This window comes from Penicillium mononematosum, assembly GCF_028829835.1.
Source record: "Penicillium mononematosum strain IBT 11891 chromosome Unknown utg000001l:1.0-4488741.0:1.0-4491989.0, whole genome shotgun sequence".
NCBI classification, from domain to species: Eukaryota; Fungi; Ascomycota; class Eurotiomycetes; order Eurotiales; family Aspergillaceae; genus Penicillium; species Penicillium mononematosum.
Window position 1 is genome coordinate 2,101,603 of NW_026643271.1, and position 12,776 is coordinate 2,114,378.

Here is a 12,776-nt window from a genome sequence, read left to right on the forward strand (position 1 = left end):
AGCAAGACAAATGCTCCATAAGCAAAGGGAGATCTGTCACACAGTGCGTGAAGGCAAAATGCATTAAATGCATGTAGGCAAAAGGCAAAAGGCATAAGCTGCATACAGACAACGCTATGAATGCCTCACGATCACCCATGTGTCGCCAGGGATTCTGAGTGAGTCGGAACTGGGAAGGGTAAATTCGGTGCTCTCCAGGCCGAAAAGAAAAAGCTAAGAGTTGCCGATCATTTTCACTGTTAGAATCAAAGTAGTACTGTTGGTGAGTTAGGTCAAGTGGTAGTACAGGCAATCACAACGCAAGCCATGTGTCGTCCAGATCTGTGTGGTCCATAGGTCTGACCTCCGGAGGCCAACCGGAGAATATTGGCTAGTCAAGAAACATGCATATATTCGGAACAATACTCCGTACTTCTATTCCAAATCTGGAGGGTTCCTTGGTCATAAGTCGCCTGCAGTCTGCAGCTATTCACGGGCTTCCCCAAGCAGATCTTGCGCATTATCCAACAAAATTCGTCCCGTTGTTTCCGATCCAAATAGACTCCGCAATCCATCATCCACTTTTTTAGCCAGAGACTCCGCCAGCCTGGCAGGGGTATAGGGAAATCACTCCCATACAGCAATCTGGACGAATCAACGAGCCGTAGAAGACCATGAATCTGATCGGGAAATGGCACACCCGCAAGATCAAAATAGAAACGCGTCTGCAACAGCTGCTTGATCTTCTCCCCACTAATCCCATCCCCTGCACCAGGAACCATGGACGAGAACTCCGCGATCCTCTCCATAATCGGAGGGAAAGTCGCACCACAATGACCCACCACGAAAGTAATCCCAGGACATCGGTCCACAGTCCCAGAAGTAAGCAAACTCATAAGCGCCCGGGTCGAATCGAACATGAACTCCATAATCGGCGCCGCGACACCAGGGAGCGGTGTCACCTTCTCGAGGGAGTCATCATGCCGGATAAGACAGGTAGTCGGGTGAAAGAAGACGATGGTCTTTCGCTCACTCAATTTGTCAAACACACGACTAAAGCGTTGATCGCCCGGGTAGATGCCGTGCGAATTGGTCAGGATCTGAAACCCCACTGCGCCAAGATGGTCTAGTGCATAGTCTATTTCTGCAAGGGAGCCTTCCACGTCTGGGAGGGGGAGAGATGCGAAGAAGAGGAAGTGGGCTGGGTGATCGGCGCAGGTTTTGGACATGTCGATGTTGGCGTGGCGGGTTATGGATCGGCCTTCTTCGTCGTTTCCGGGGGTTAGGTGGGTTGCTGGGGAGGACATGCTCAGCACTGATTTCTTGATGTTTAGCTGATTCATTAGTTCGATGTGTGCTTCGGCGCTCCATTCCTGGATTTTATTGTGTTTAGCATGGAAACTTGATGTGTCGTTCAGGTTCAGAGGGACTCACTGGGATTGAGGGCATACCATCTGGGTGGCCTCGGCCTGCGAATTCGCTCTGCAGGCAATACTCGCGATACGAGGGTGGCACACAATGGGTGTGAACATCGATTCTCTCCATTTTGGATCCCCGAATGGGTATGAAGTATGTCCGGGAGGATTGTGGGTGATATTGATGGGCTTATGTGTCCCTGGAACTGAGAATCGGTAGTCCTGCATATGTAGACGTAACTCGCTTGTGAAAAGAGGTCACCGCTAGTTCGTACCTAGGCTAAAAGAAAACAATACTCATGAACCTAGCAAAAATGTCGGCCTTGTCGTTGGATAATCTAGGGAAGCGGTCGGAGACGTGGCTAGTTATAAAGCTATACAATGCTTTCGTTTTTGTCATTCGACTCGGCAACGTCCCCGCTCACGGGGAGATCGACTTGGACATCACTTTCGCGGGAAAGTCGAAAATAAGACTCCCAGACAGACGGTATTCGCTACACATTGCCAGGCAAGATCGCTCCTCGCTATAGAGCTACGATGTCTTACAGCCAAACCCAATTATCTCCACTCGGATTACCAACCCCTTCTCCATCTGAACATCAACCGTGATGGACATTCCTTGGAGGCTGGCTGGCACACCGAGTGGAGATAATTGGGTTTGGCTGTAAGACATCGTAGCTCTATAGCGAGGAGCGATCTTGCTTGGCAATGTGTAGCGAATACCGTCTGTCTGGGAGTCTTGTTTCAACTCTCCCACGAAAGCGATGTCCATGTCGATCTCCCCGTAGCGGGGAGTTGCCGAGTCGAATGACAAAAACGTCATTCATGGAGGTATGGTCCATGACGGCAGCGGTCTGCTGTTGAACCACTGCATTTTGGTAGTCAGCATCAGCTTGTGACTTGGTCTTCACCTTGCTGTACAAGAGACGAGATCCAACTTTGCATTCGAACCCGACAATACTGACGCCATCGTAAAGAGGGAAGTTGTAGAATATCTCTTGGCAAATGTCTGTGTCAAAGTTGTACGGGCTGCACAGGACAGGATGGTTGCATGGGCTTTGAGTGAAACCTGTGGGAGGTACTGAGGTTGCCAGTTACCAGGCTCCTTCTGTTGAGGGCTACGATACTGGAGATCTAGTGAAATGCACTAGCATGGGAAAATCGGGAAGAAGAGAGGTGATATGAAATCTATGGAAAGCAGGCTGTATATAAAGCCTGCACTAACAAAGAATGAGATAGCAAACTAGCAAACTAGCAAACAGCTCAGTCTGCACAAGAGACAAAGACATCCCATGTATGTCAACACCTTCCAACTGCATCCGCAATAGCCAGCCATGATGGGCTATTGCGTGAACCAAAAGCTTAGAGAATAGAGTGGTGATGATGTGCTGAGTACTGATTTTGATGAATGATGAAGAAGAAGAGGGGACGTTCAAGCAGCTTGCAAGTTTATATAGAGCTGTTCATTTGTCCATTTGTACAGCCATGCAGATGCCCACTCATTTGCTATCTACGGTTCAACAAATGTTTATGTTGACAAACAACTGACTTTGGATATGGTTTTGGTGCAGTGACTCATTTTATTCACTTAACTCTACCTAGATAGGATTGGATATGACGGCTGAATTACACTCTGACCACCTGCGGAACTCGAGAACCAGAGTCTTAGCACATTTATATAGCTACCTGGCTACTTTTCTAGAACTATATAGATCTCTTGCAGTCTACATAGTAACCTAGTAACCTAGTAACCGTTAGTGAAACGAAGTTGGAGTATTGATTTCCATACTTCGAAAGCCTTATGTCTCAGGGTGTTTTGAGGGATGATAATTGACGCGGCAAAAGCAGCAGCTCGGGCTAAGGTTAGCCTCCTAAACAACAGCAAAATCCCAATGACTAGTGCTACAAAGGCAGCTCGACAAGCTTGGCGTATGATTTCATTAAAAAATGTGCTCGGTACTACCTAAGTACCAATTATTAAGTAACCACCATGCCCAGTAACTTTTACAGCCAAAACAGCACCTCAAGTGCCCAACCAATGCTCATATCATACCGCGTAGACCTCATAATCTAACCGAGGCCTGCATATCAACAAGAAGCAAAATGGTATAATGGTATGCTCAATTACAGCTTGAACTGCAACAAGTTGCCGACCATCTCACGGGCAGTGATGCGCGTGGTAGCCCACAACGTAGGGAAGTCCAGGGTGCTGGTGAAGGTATCGGCGTAGCCAAAGAAGAGCATGGGAGGGATCCAGCCACGGGCGTACTCGAGCGCGAAGCAAGACTCATCCATCTTGTACTGCTTGACCTCGCCACGGACGAGATGGTGCACGCTTCCGGCCGGGTAGACCTCCGGCTTAAACTCGCCGGGGACGTAGGCGAGCTGGGTGCCCTGGAGGATGTTGAAGTAGTCATCGGCGGTGTGGCGGCCCGTGTGGCCTTCAGTGCCGATAGCGGTGCCTGGAGAGTAAACGTTAGAAGCGCGAAAGGGAAAGGGGGTAGATTTGGTCGTAGGAAAACTCACCGAAGATGATCAGGTACTCGGTGATACTGGCGTGGATCACGTACATGGCGCCCATGGCGCCGCCGGCGTTGTTGAATACCCACTCCTCCTGGGTGCTCAGGTAGTTGGGGCCGACTTTCTGTTCCAACTCGGCGACAATGAAGTTGACGATGGAGCGGGTGTCCTCGCCGTGGGCGGTGATGGCGCGCTGAGACACATCGTGCAGGTGCTCTGGGTCGAAGATGTAGAATTGTTCCAGGCGCGCATCGAGGAATCGGTAGACGGCAGAGAACAGGGCCAGGAAAATGGCGAGGTAGCTGAGCGTCTTCAGAGAGAAGCAGCGACAGCCGCAGCCGGAGCTGGAGGACTTGGAGGATTTGGAAGGCATCTTGGGAACTGGTGAAGGGTCCTGTAGGGAAAAAGAGGCAACCGAGCATTTAAATTTAATTTCAGCCCCTGGCGAAAACCCCGGAGATCCACCCAGTGGGGCATCAAAGCAAAACAATTAAAACAATTGAACGATCATCAACACACCCTCGCTTTGGGTCAATTCATTATTAGAGTATAGAATATGATTTTATTCCTTGCTCAAATATGTCTCATTTCTTAATTCAATACATGCACCTGCCATATAGTGGTGATAGCTGGTACAATTGAACGGTTTGCACTGTGTCTGTAGATGTGTTTGCATGTGTTTGCACTATCCATCAACAGGCCATGCCGGATGCTGCCAATCCGAATTGTCGTCTCTTCTATTGGCCAACTCTCGATATTTCCTTCAACGATGTTGCCTACTCGGTACCCGGGGACTCCGTATTCTGTACACTATCGAGTATTCGAGGCCAATGATCGCTCACGTCAGATCTTGTAGCTGATATGCGGAAGCTACTGCAGTTCACAGAGCCACGCCAAGAGATATCAAACTTTATTCATCTGTGGTGATGAAGATGTAGATCAAGCCGACGTTGTTGAGAAATTGGTTGTGTGAGCTCTTCGATGCGTGCCGAACAAGATACTGTGCCTGGTATAGATTGGAACGAAGGACCAACCAAATGTCCCGATAACGACTTGTCAAGGTTCATATTTATGTAGATATATATCTATGACCGTGGGAGTCGATGCCAGCTACATAGTCATTGAGCTATTGCTGTTTATCTAGCGTGACTTTCTGACAGTCTGGTTTGTCGGTGCTGGCACACCTAGCTAACTCTGACTGTTTTGGCTGGTGTGTTTTAGTCGATAAGCAAGAGGGTTGAGATGCATGGATATCCCGAGGTCTGATCTGGAAGAAATCTACATCCCGAGTGCAGTCCACGGGTACATCCATGGATGTATTGATATCCAAGCTGCCTGCCCAGGTGGTCAGCAGCTTACATCTGCATAGTATCAGATAAGGTGCCTGGTGCCTTCCATCGATCCATGTACCTGTGTCATGGGTGCCTTCCTTTTTGGGTGCCTTCCCTCTTAGTCAAAATTCGTCCTCTACCCCAGTTCCTTCCTGCCTTCAGCTACTGGAAAAATATAAATACCCCCCCCCCCAATTTCTCTCTCTTCTTCTTTCTTCCCCCAACCCTCTCCGGGTCCACATTGCACATCGTGGTTCCCGAGTTCAGCTCGGATCTTTGCTGCGGTCCAGGTTAGTCTGAAACAGATAGGGCACCACGGTTCCTATCTAATGGCACGAAGCATGTCGAGGCTTGGACCACATTCCTCCCTCGGCCTCTGTGGATACAGACTGTACTTTCCTGGGCTCTCCATTGACCTGTAGGAGCTGGGCATAATTTTTGGCCCTTTTTCACACGGAGATAGCTCTCTGTTGTCCAAGGATTTCCGAGGACAGTTCTCTCCTTCAATGTTGCTGTTTGTTGACAGCGCGTGGTTGCCTAAGGCCTGGTTGTTTGTTTACTCCAGGGCCTACTTGGTTGATTCTTGTCTCATTCCATACATGTTGTTTGTCTGCACCAGGGCTTGTTTTATTGATTCTTCTTCATACATGTCTGTTGGTCATGAACCTTGTGTCCTATTCCTTTGCTGTTTGATTCTTAGCTAGCCAGAATCCAGAATTATCTTTTGCTTTTGCTTCACCATTGTCCCTCATCCTTGTGTCATGCCTATCTCCAGTCCTTATACGGCACCCTTTGGAGTACTACTAGCCATAGACTCATTCACTACTCACGGTGCCGCGATCGGTAGACTCGCTAAAATTAGAGCACTGAGTGGTTACCATTCAAAACAGACATAGGAAGAGTTTGGATTACGCATCAGTATGAAATATTTCCATCGACACCTATACGGTGCACCCAAGATCGATACAGCTTCTCCCGCCGCCAATTGCTTACGCGAGCTTCTTGGACCTTTCCTTGACCGATCCTGTCTGTTCTAGCGGATAAATCGGGTGGTTCGTGCTTGCTGAGGCTCTGATATCTACCGCTAGCACCATGCCATCGTCGATCTATGTCAAGGATCTGAAGCCAGCAGGCTAAATACAGGCTAAATAGAGCGATTGAGCGAGTACCTTGAGAGATGGTGATGTTTGTGATATATTCATGTCTAAGACAATCAGCTCATTATCAAAAAGATCGACTGTCGAAGGATGGCAAAAACACTTGGCCCAAGGCTGTGGTGACATGTGAATTTGGAGGTTTGAAGGCCAGAACGTCGATCATGACCCATTAAAGAACGGTCTGATTTCCGCGATCTCTTCGACTTGGGACAAATATACAGCCGAGGTATCGGAAACCAGGCCCTTTTTGCGGAGGTGGCTTGCATTTCCATTGGTTTGCGGGCGACGTGCATATGCATGAAGAACCGGCAGAAGTGACGACGTGGCTGATTCACAATTCTCCCCTATGCAACTACTCTAGATTCGACCATATTATTGACGGATTTTGACGTTGCGACAATGCATACAATGGTCTCTCTCCAAGGCAACACAGAAAATCCGGTCAGTTCGCCCTCGGAGAAATCTCGCAAATACCGAAGTTTAGTCAGGGGAAATCTCGACCAAAGCGGATACCTTTCAGGAACACCCGTCAGATTTGAACGCGTCCTGTTATTATTATTCGAGAAGCAGAATATTCTCCACCACTGTGTACGACACCGTTGTCTCACGTTCGCTGCCAACGGCGAAGATCTTCCCAAATCCACAGGGAGAACGGATAAATCCCTGCACAACAACTGTCTTCTCCAATCCGCAGTGAAACGGATAAAGTCCTGCATAACAAGGATCATGCAAGCTTTTTAGCTTTCCGTATTATCCGGAGGATGTGGAGTCCCTCCATGATCTCGTTGGATAGCGAATAGCACGCCCAAATCAAATGTGAGACAGGAGTACCTAGTGCTCTACACGAAACACGAACCCCCCCAAGGTCAAGTTATTCCACAAACGGACGACTCCGAGAGAAGAGAAGATGGCATGTATAAAGCAGACCGCAGACCCCGACTCAATTCTATCATCACAACGAGTCTCAACTCCGATACCAACAGCAACTCCCATCAATCCAGAACACCAGTTCCAACAGCCAAAATGAAGTCCTTCGCCCCCATGACCCTCCTCTCCCTGGCTCTGGCCGCCATGGGCGACGCCGCCTCCGTCCGTCGCGCCGCCGAGATCTGTGAGCAGTACGGCACCACCAAAGCCGGCGACTTCACCATCTTCAACAACCTCTGGAACCTCGCCAAGGACCCCAACGCCAAGCAGTGCACCGGCGTGGACTCGAGCAACGGCAACACCATCGCGTGGCACACCAAGTACTCGTGGGGCGGCGAGGCCAAGAACGAGGTTAAGAGCTTCGCCAACGCCGGTCTGAACTTCACCCCCTAAGGTCCTGAGCACCGTTAGCAGCATCAAGTCCGCCTGGGAATGGAGGTAGGTTTTGACCCTGCACATGGCTACTTGAATCTGAACAGCCTCCGCTAACCATCTCTGGAATAGCTACTCCTCCACCGATATCGTCGCCGATGTTGCGTACGACTTGTTCCTCAGCTCTACTCCTGACGGCAGCGAGGAGTACGAGATCATGGTCTGGCTTGCGGCCCTGGGTGGTGCCGGCCCGATCTCGTCCACTGGCAAGGCCATCGCCACCGTCACTATCAGTGGTTCCGAGTGGGATGTCTGGGTTGGTCCCAACGGCCAGATGACTGTCTACAGCTTCGTCGCCAAGTCGACCATGAACAAGTACGACGGTGACCTGTTGGACTTCTTCAAGTACCTCATCAAGGACCAGGGTCTCGACAACAGCAAGTACCTGAAGACTGTGCAGGCTGGTACTGAGCCTTTCATTGGTACTGCTGACTTCACTGTGCCGTCGTACTCTGTTTCTGTTGTTTAAATCAGCAGCCAAGCTGCAACAGGAGCGTGAGCCTTGTTAAGGACAAGGGTCTGGATGACAGTGAATACTTGAGAAGTATGCAAGCCGGTACTGAGCCTTTGTCGGGTACTGCTGATTTTCACTGTACCGTCGTATTCTGTTGTTAGATCAGCATCCAAGCGATCCATAGCAGAAGCGTGCGATTGGACTTGGATGGGGAGATAGTATATTGAGAAAATGTAATCAATGTTGAATCCGCAAATCATCGGGGCGATAATCCTCACAACTAATAATAGAGTCATAACTGGATGACACCTGCAAAAATTAGTATCATTAGGGTCAACCTGCTACACTTCTACTCCGAACACACGGTCGCATCAATGTTTCAGCCCCAGACCACCTCACCAACACGATCTCTAACCGCCCACACTGAAACAGCCCTACCATCCTGAAACCGCCCCATTGCAGCGCCTAGCTCCACAGCTCTACTCCGTAGTAAGAATCCCAACGGCGCCATAACAATGATGTAGCCTGATCCACATGGAACCAACGTGAGTACAAAACATCAAACACCACTGCTAGTGTATATGTACGTTGTCGAGCACTCTCAACCAACCATGTAACCAAATCACCAACAGCGAGACGCCATGCTGAAACGAGGCGCAGTCTCGCACATCCAACATTCCAAAGCGCGCACTGATTTGGGCGGAAGGGCGGGTGACGATCCGCGCATGGGTCCGGGTCCGGGGTATGTAGTGAGAAAGGAGTAGCTCGCGTAGAGGAATCTAAGAATAACATGGAACAAGAACATCCATGGATACTCCGTAACATAAATTTAGAAAAGCGCTTCCATGGTGTTGGGATTGTAAGCGCTGGGCGGGAAAGCGGGAGGAATGGAGGGAGAGTTGGGGAGGACGGGCGCTTATATAGATGCATATGCAGTGTGTTTGTCTTTTTTTAGAGTACGGAGTACACGCTAAGAGTACGGAACACACGCTAAGAATACTATGCACGGAACATTGCATGCATTCCACATGAAGAAAAATAAAAGGTTGGGAAGTTGGAAATTGATAGATCCGACGGGAAGGGGAAAAAGGAGATCGGGGATATTGGAATGATGTGACCTGCCTTATGTGAGGTGGAAATCGGATAATTTGAAGGTTTAAAGGTTTAAAGGTTCAAAGGTTCAAAGGTTTAAAGGTTTAAAGGGCTTGAATAGGTATTTCTGGTATGTTCCCCTCGAACACGCTTCGCGCCGTTGACAGAAAGGAACAGGGATTGTCTCGTCAGATCGGAAACCTGTCAGGTTTCGAGTGATTGGGCACTAACGCGAGTTCGCGCCAACCTGAAATCGCCACTTTTTCTTTTTTTTTTTCCAGCTGAAGTCTGTTTTAGGGGATGATTGACTTGGATTGTTGGATTGTTGGATTTGTTGGTTCTTGATTCTAGTTCTAGGCAGTAGAGTGGCATAGATAATACTATTCTGGTACGCGTTCAAGGAATGGAATGAGCCAATAGATATGAGACGGGAGTTTCATCAAGAATAATTGAGTGGACCCGATATATGGCGATCCTGGATGAGCATCGTGTGTTGGATGATTGTTGGATGTTGGAATAGTCTCAATATGCCCCTTATTTTTTTCATGTAGAACGTCGAAATACTATCACATCTCTTATTAAATCGAATACGAATACCAACAGTAAAACAAAAGCAGGCTCTATTGGATGAATCCAGGGATAATAACGCACAGGTACAAATAATAGTCTATCAAATGTCCATCCCTCGACAAATCAGCTCACTTTCTCACAACTCCGCGCGCCAAAAAAGGTTGTATCTTAGATCCAACGGAGTATGCAGGTTTCTATTCCCCCCTGTGGTCTATCCTTCTCTGCCTTCTAACTGGGCCCGTCCTTGCAGGAGAAAAAAGTCGCCCTCCCCCCTCTGGCGCATACCAGATACTATAACTAGAGAGGTATTCCGCCCAGATTCTTCACGAGATTCATCCACATGCCCAACGTCGTCATCCTTTCTTTTTTATAATTCCTTGTGCTTTTGAATTCGGCTTCTTTATAATAATTCATCAGAAACCAGTATTCCCATTTATTTCCAATCTATTGCCAACTTGCAGTGAACTGTGGATTGTGTCTTGAAACTATCTCAGGTCTCAGTTGGAACTCAGTTAGGGCTATAGGCTGTTGACACGACAACCCGAACTATCCCATCCTTGCTGCAACATTCTTTTTTTTTTTGCAAAGTACTTTATCTGAAAGGTATCCTGCTGGTCAGGAATTCTTTCGACATTGTGGTCTTTAAGGTCTTTTAAGGTCTTTGATCTGATTTTCGCTTTTGCTTCACTTTGTGTCGACTCTCTAATCCCAAACACACACACAAAGACCTTTGTATTGCGTTTGTCCCAAGGTCCTTGAATTGGATTGTCCGAGACAATTTATTTGTGTGAGAATTCTTTGATCTCTGTTTGTCGACTTATTTAATTCCCATCCTCGACCTCTCTACTCCCGACATTCACCTCTATCATGGATTCATTGTCACTCAACAGAGCAGCTCTCGATGAGTTCGTCACTACCCGAGTCACTCGGGAAATGGTGGCACACCTGGCTCAACAGGCATCTCAGGTCATTCGCTGTGAGGCGCATGTGACCAACACCGTCAACCAGAACGGCCAACCTACACCACCATCCACCCCTCCAATGGACCACTCAGACCTCCCTGCCCTGCCCTCAATCGAGGCCTTCATCGGCTCACTCGTGGCTCGGTCACAGGTGCAGGTGCCCACTCTCATGAGCTGTCTCGTCTACCTCGGTCGTCTTCGTGCCCGTTTGCCCCCAGTCGCAAAGGGGATGCGCTGCACTGTCCACCGCATCTTCCTCGCCTCACTCATCCTCGCCGCAAAGAACTTGAATGACTCCAGCCCCAAGAACAAACATTGGGCCCGTTACACCGCAGTGAAGGGATTCGAAGGATTCGGCTTCTCCGTCCCCGAGGTCAACCTCATGGAACGCCAGCTCCTCTTCCTACTTGATTGGGACCTGCGCATCACCGAACAGGACCTCTTCACCTATCTCGAGCCCTTCCTCGTTCCCCACCGCCAGCGTCTCATTGCCCAAGAGCAAGAGCGCATGGCCGAAGAGGAATACCTCCACAAACAACAACAACAACACCGCGAATGGTATGGCATCCCATTCTACAGCCTGCGTTTCTCGTAACTAACCCTCTCTAGGCGCCGTCTCCACGCATCAGCGGACCTGCTGGCCAGCCGCCTCCGCCGCCAAAAGCTCGAAGCCCGCAGTGAGACCCGTCGTGGCAGCGACAACTCCTGCGGCGTCTCCCTAGTCACGTCTCCTGTCCAACCATGCACAACACCCACTACGCTACACAGAGTGCCGAACACGACCGCTACAACCCCTACCAGCGCCAGCGCGCATCCCCCAACCGAATCAACCGCTCTGTGTCCCCACCATCCGTTCGCGACGTGCCAGCGCTCTCCCACGCCGAGACCTTCAACTCTCTCTGCTCGCGCTCGTCCAGTCTCGCCCCAAGTTCAAGAGGTACACCAGCTTCCATCAGCACAGTTTCCTCCGGCGCCGATGACCTCGTGGTCACAGACTCCACCCAGAGCCCGACCTCCCTCTCCCTGAACTACAGTTACGTGAACGTCCCCCACCTCGAATCCAAGAAGTCCTTCGAGCCTATCCGCCAGCCATCGAAGAAGCTGAAGACCAGCAACCACGCGCACAGCGGTGGCTTCGTGGCTCGTTTCCTGGCATCCGCAACGGGCTCGTACATGGGTGGTCGTCGATCTCACTAAATCGAGCGGGTTCTCGATTTCTTTCCGTTTTTTTCCTTTTAGCAATCTGATCTTTACTTAATCACCGATGCTATTCTTGCATCTCTCATATTTCCTATCTCTCTGATTATCTCACATCTCACACATTCCCATATGACTATTATTTCCTTTTCTCAATTCCATATTCCTGCTTTGAAAAAGCTGTTCACCCCGTTGATACGCACATCTGCCAATACCCCCTCATACCGATGTTCACATGTCATCTACCACCGTGAGCGTGATCCCGCGAGAGTCGTGACCTCTCTGCTTTCTTTTCGTCTTTTTATCTATTCCACTCGCTACTGCATTGCCTTGCGCGACCTCGGCGTTTCTCTGTCTAGTATTTCTTATGCCTGTCTACATTACACTCGTTTCACATTGGATGCTATGCAAGACTCACTACGCTTAGACTTTTTGCTCGCGCTCGCGCCCGATGTACGTTGTACTTTTGCTGTACTTACCTCCTACTTGGACAATGAAACTCAATATTGAATTTTGGATCTCGTACAATAAATATTCCATGTAAAACGGAACCCTCACTATAGCATAGTCCAAACGTAATAGATACACCCCTTGCGCAACCCCCAGGATGCAATATTACCTACCCCTTCACAACCCCTCTTCTCCCTTGCTGCTGGCAACAACCTTATCCCGAGCCTCAATCCTGGCCTTAGACTTCTCCTCCTAAAAAACTCCCTAATCATCCTCCCGGCTCGGTCCCC

At 49.3% G+C, this 12,776-nt stretch overlaps 6 protein-coding genes across 6 annotated transcripts; 2 read left to right on the top strand and 4 right to left on the bottom strand.

Moving 5' to 3' along the window:
• Positions 1–465: 465 nt before the first annotated feature.
• Positions 466–1,524, bottom strand: N7519_000756 (amidohydrolase family protein; the record flags this gene model as incomplete). The annotated part of the gene is made up of 3 exons (XM_057287534.1): positions 466–586; positions 619–1,352; positions 1,414–1,524. The coding sequence occupies 3 exons, from the start codon at positions 1,522–1,524 to the stop codon at positions 466–468; spliced, it is 966 nt and encodes a 321-aa protein (XP_057153617.1).
• A 402-nt stretch (positions 1,525–1,926) lies between these two features.
• Positions 1,927–2,217, bottom strand: N7519_000757 (uncharacterized protein; the record flags this gene model as incomplete). The annotated part of the gene is made up of 1 exon (XM_057287535.1): positions 1,927–2,217. One exon carries the CDS (start codon positions 2,215–2,217, stop codon positions 1,927–1,929), a length of 291 nt encoding a protein of 96 aa, XP_057153618.1.
• A 1,301-nt stretch (positions 2,218–3,518) lies between these two features.
• On the bottom strand, positions 3,519–4,287 carry erg2 (C-8 sterol isomerase ERG2; the record flags this gene model as incomplete). The annotated part of the gene is made up of 2 exons (XM_057287536.1): positions 3,519–3,856; positions 3,921–4,287. The coding sequence occupies 2 exons, from the start codon at positions 4,285–4,287 to the stop codon at positions 3,519–3,521; spliced, it is 705 nt and encodes a 234-aa protein (XP_057153619.1).
• Positions 4,288–6,067: 1,780 nt separating this feature from the next.
• N7519_000759 (uncharacterized protein) lies at positions 6,068–6,565 on the bottom strand (the record flags this gene model as incomplete). Its single annotated transcript, XM_057287537.1, has 3 exons — positions 6,068–6,097; positions 6,239–6,414; positions 6,484–6,565. The coding sequence occupies 3 exons, from the start codon at positions 6,563–6,565 to the stop codon at positions 6,068–6,070; spliced, it is 288 nt and encodes a 95-aa protein (XP_057153620.1).
• Positions 6,566–7,425: 860 nt separating this feature from the next.
• On the top strand, positions 7,426–8,230 carry xgeA (putative endoglucanase; the record flags this gene model as incomplete). The annotated part of the gene is made up of 2 exons (XM_057287538.1): positions 7,426–7,702; positions 7,809–8,230. The coding sequence occupies 2 exons, from the start codon at positions 7,426–7,428 to the stop codon at positions 8,228–8,230; spliced, it is 699 nt and encodes a 232-aa protein (XP_057153621.1).
• Positions 8,231–10,744: 2,514 nt separating this feature from the next.
• N7519_000761 (cyclin family protein) lies at positions 10,745–12,036 on the top strand (the record flags this gene model as incomplete). The annotated part of the gene is made up of 3 exons (XM_057287539.1): positions 10,745–11,397; positions 11,449–11,560; positions 11,608–12,036. 3 exons carry the CDS (start codon positions 10,745–10,747, stop codon positions 12,034–12,036), a joined length of 1,194 nt encoding a protein of 397 aa, XP_057153622.1.
• Positions 12,037–12,776: the final 740 nt, after the last annotated feature.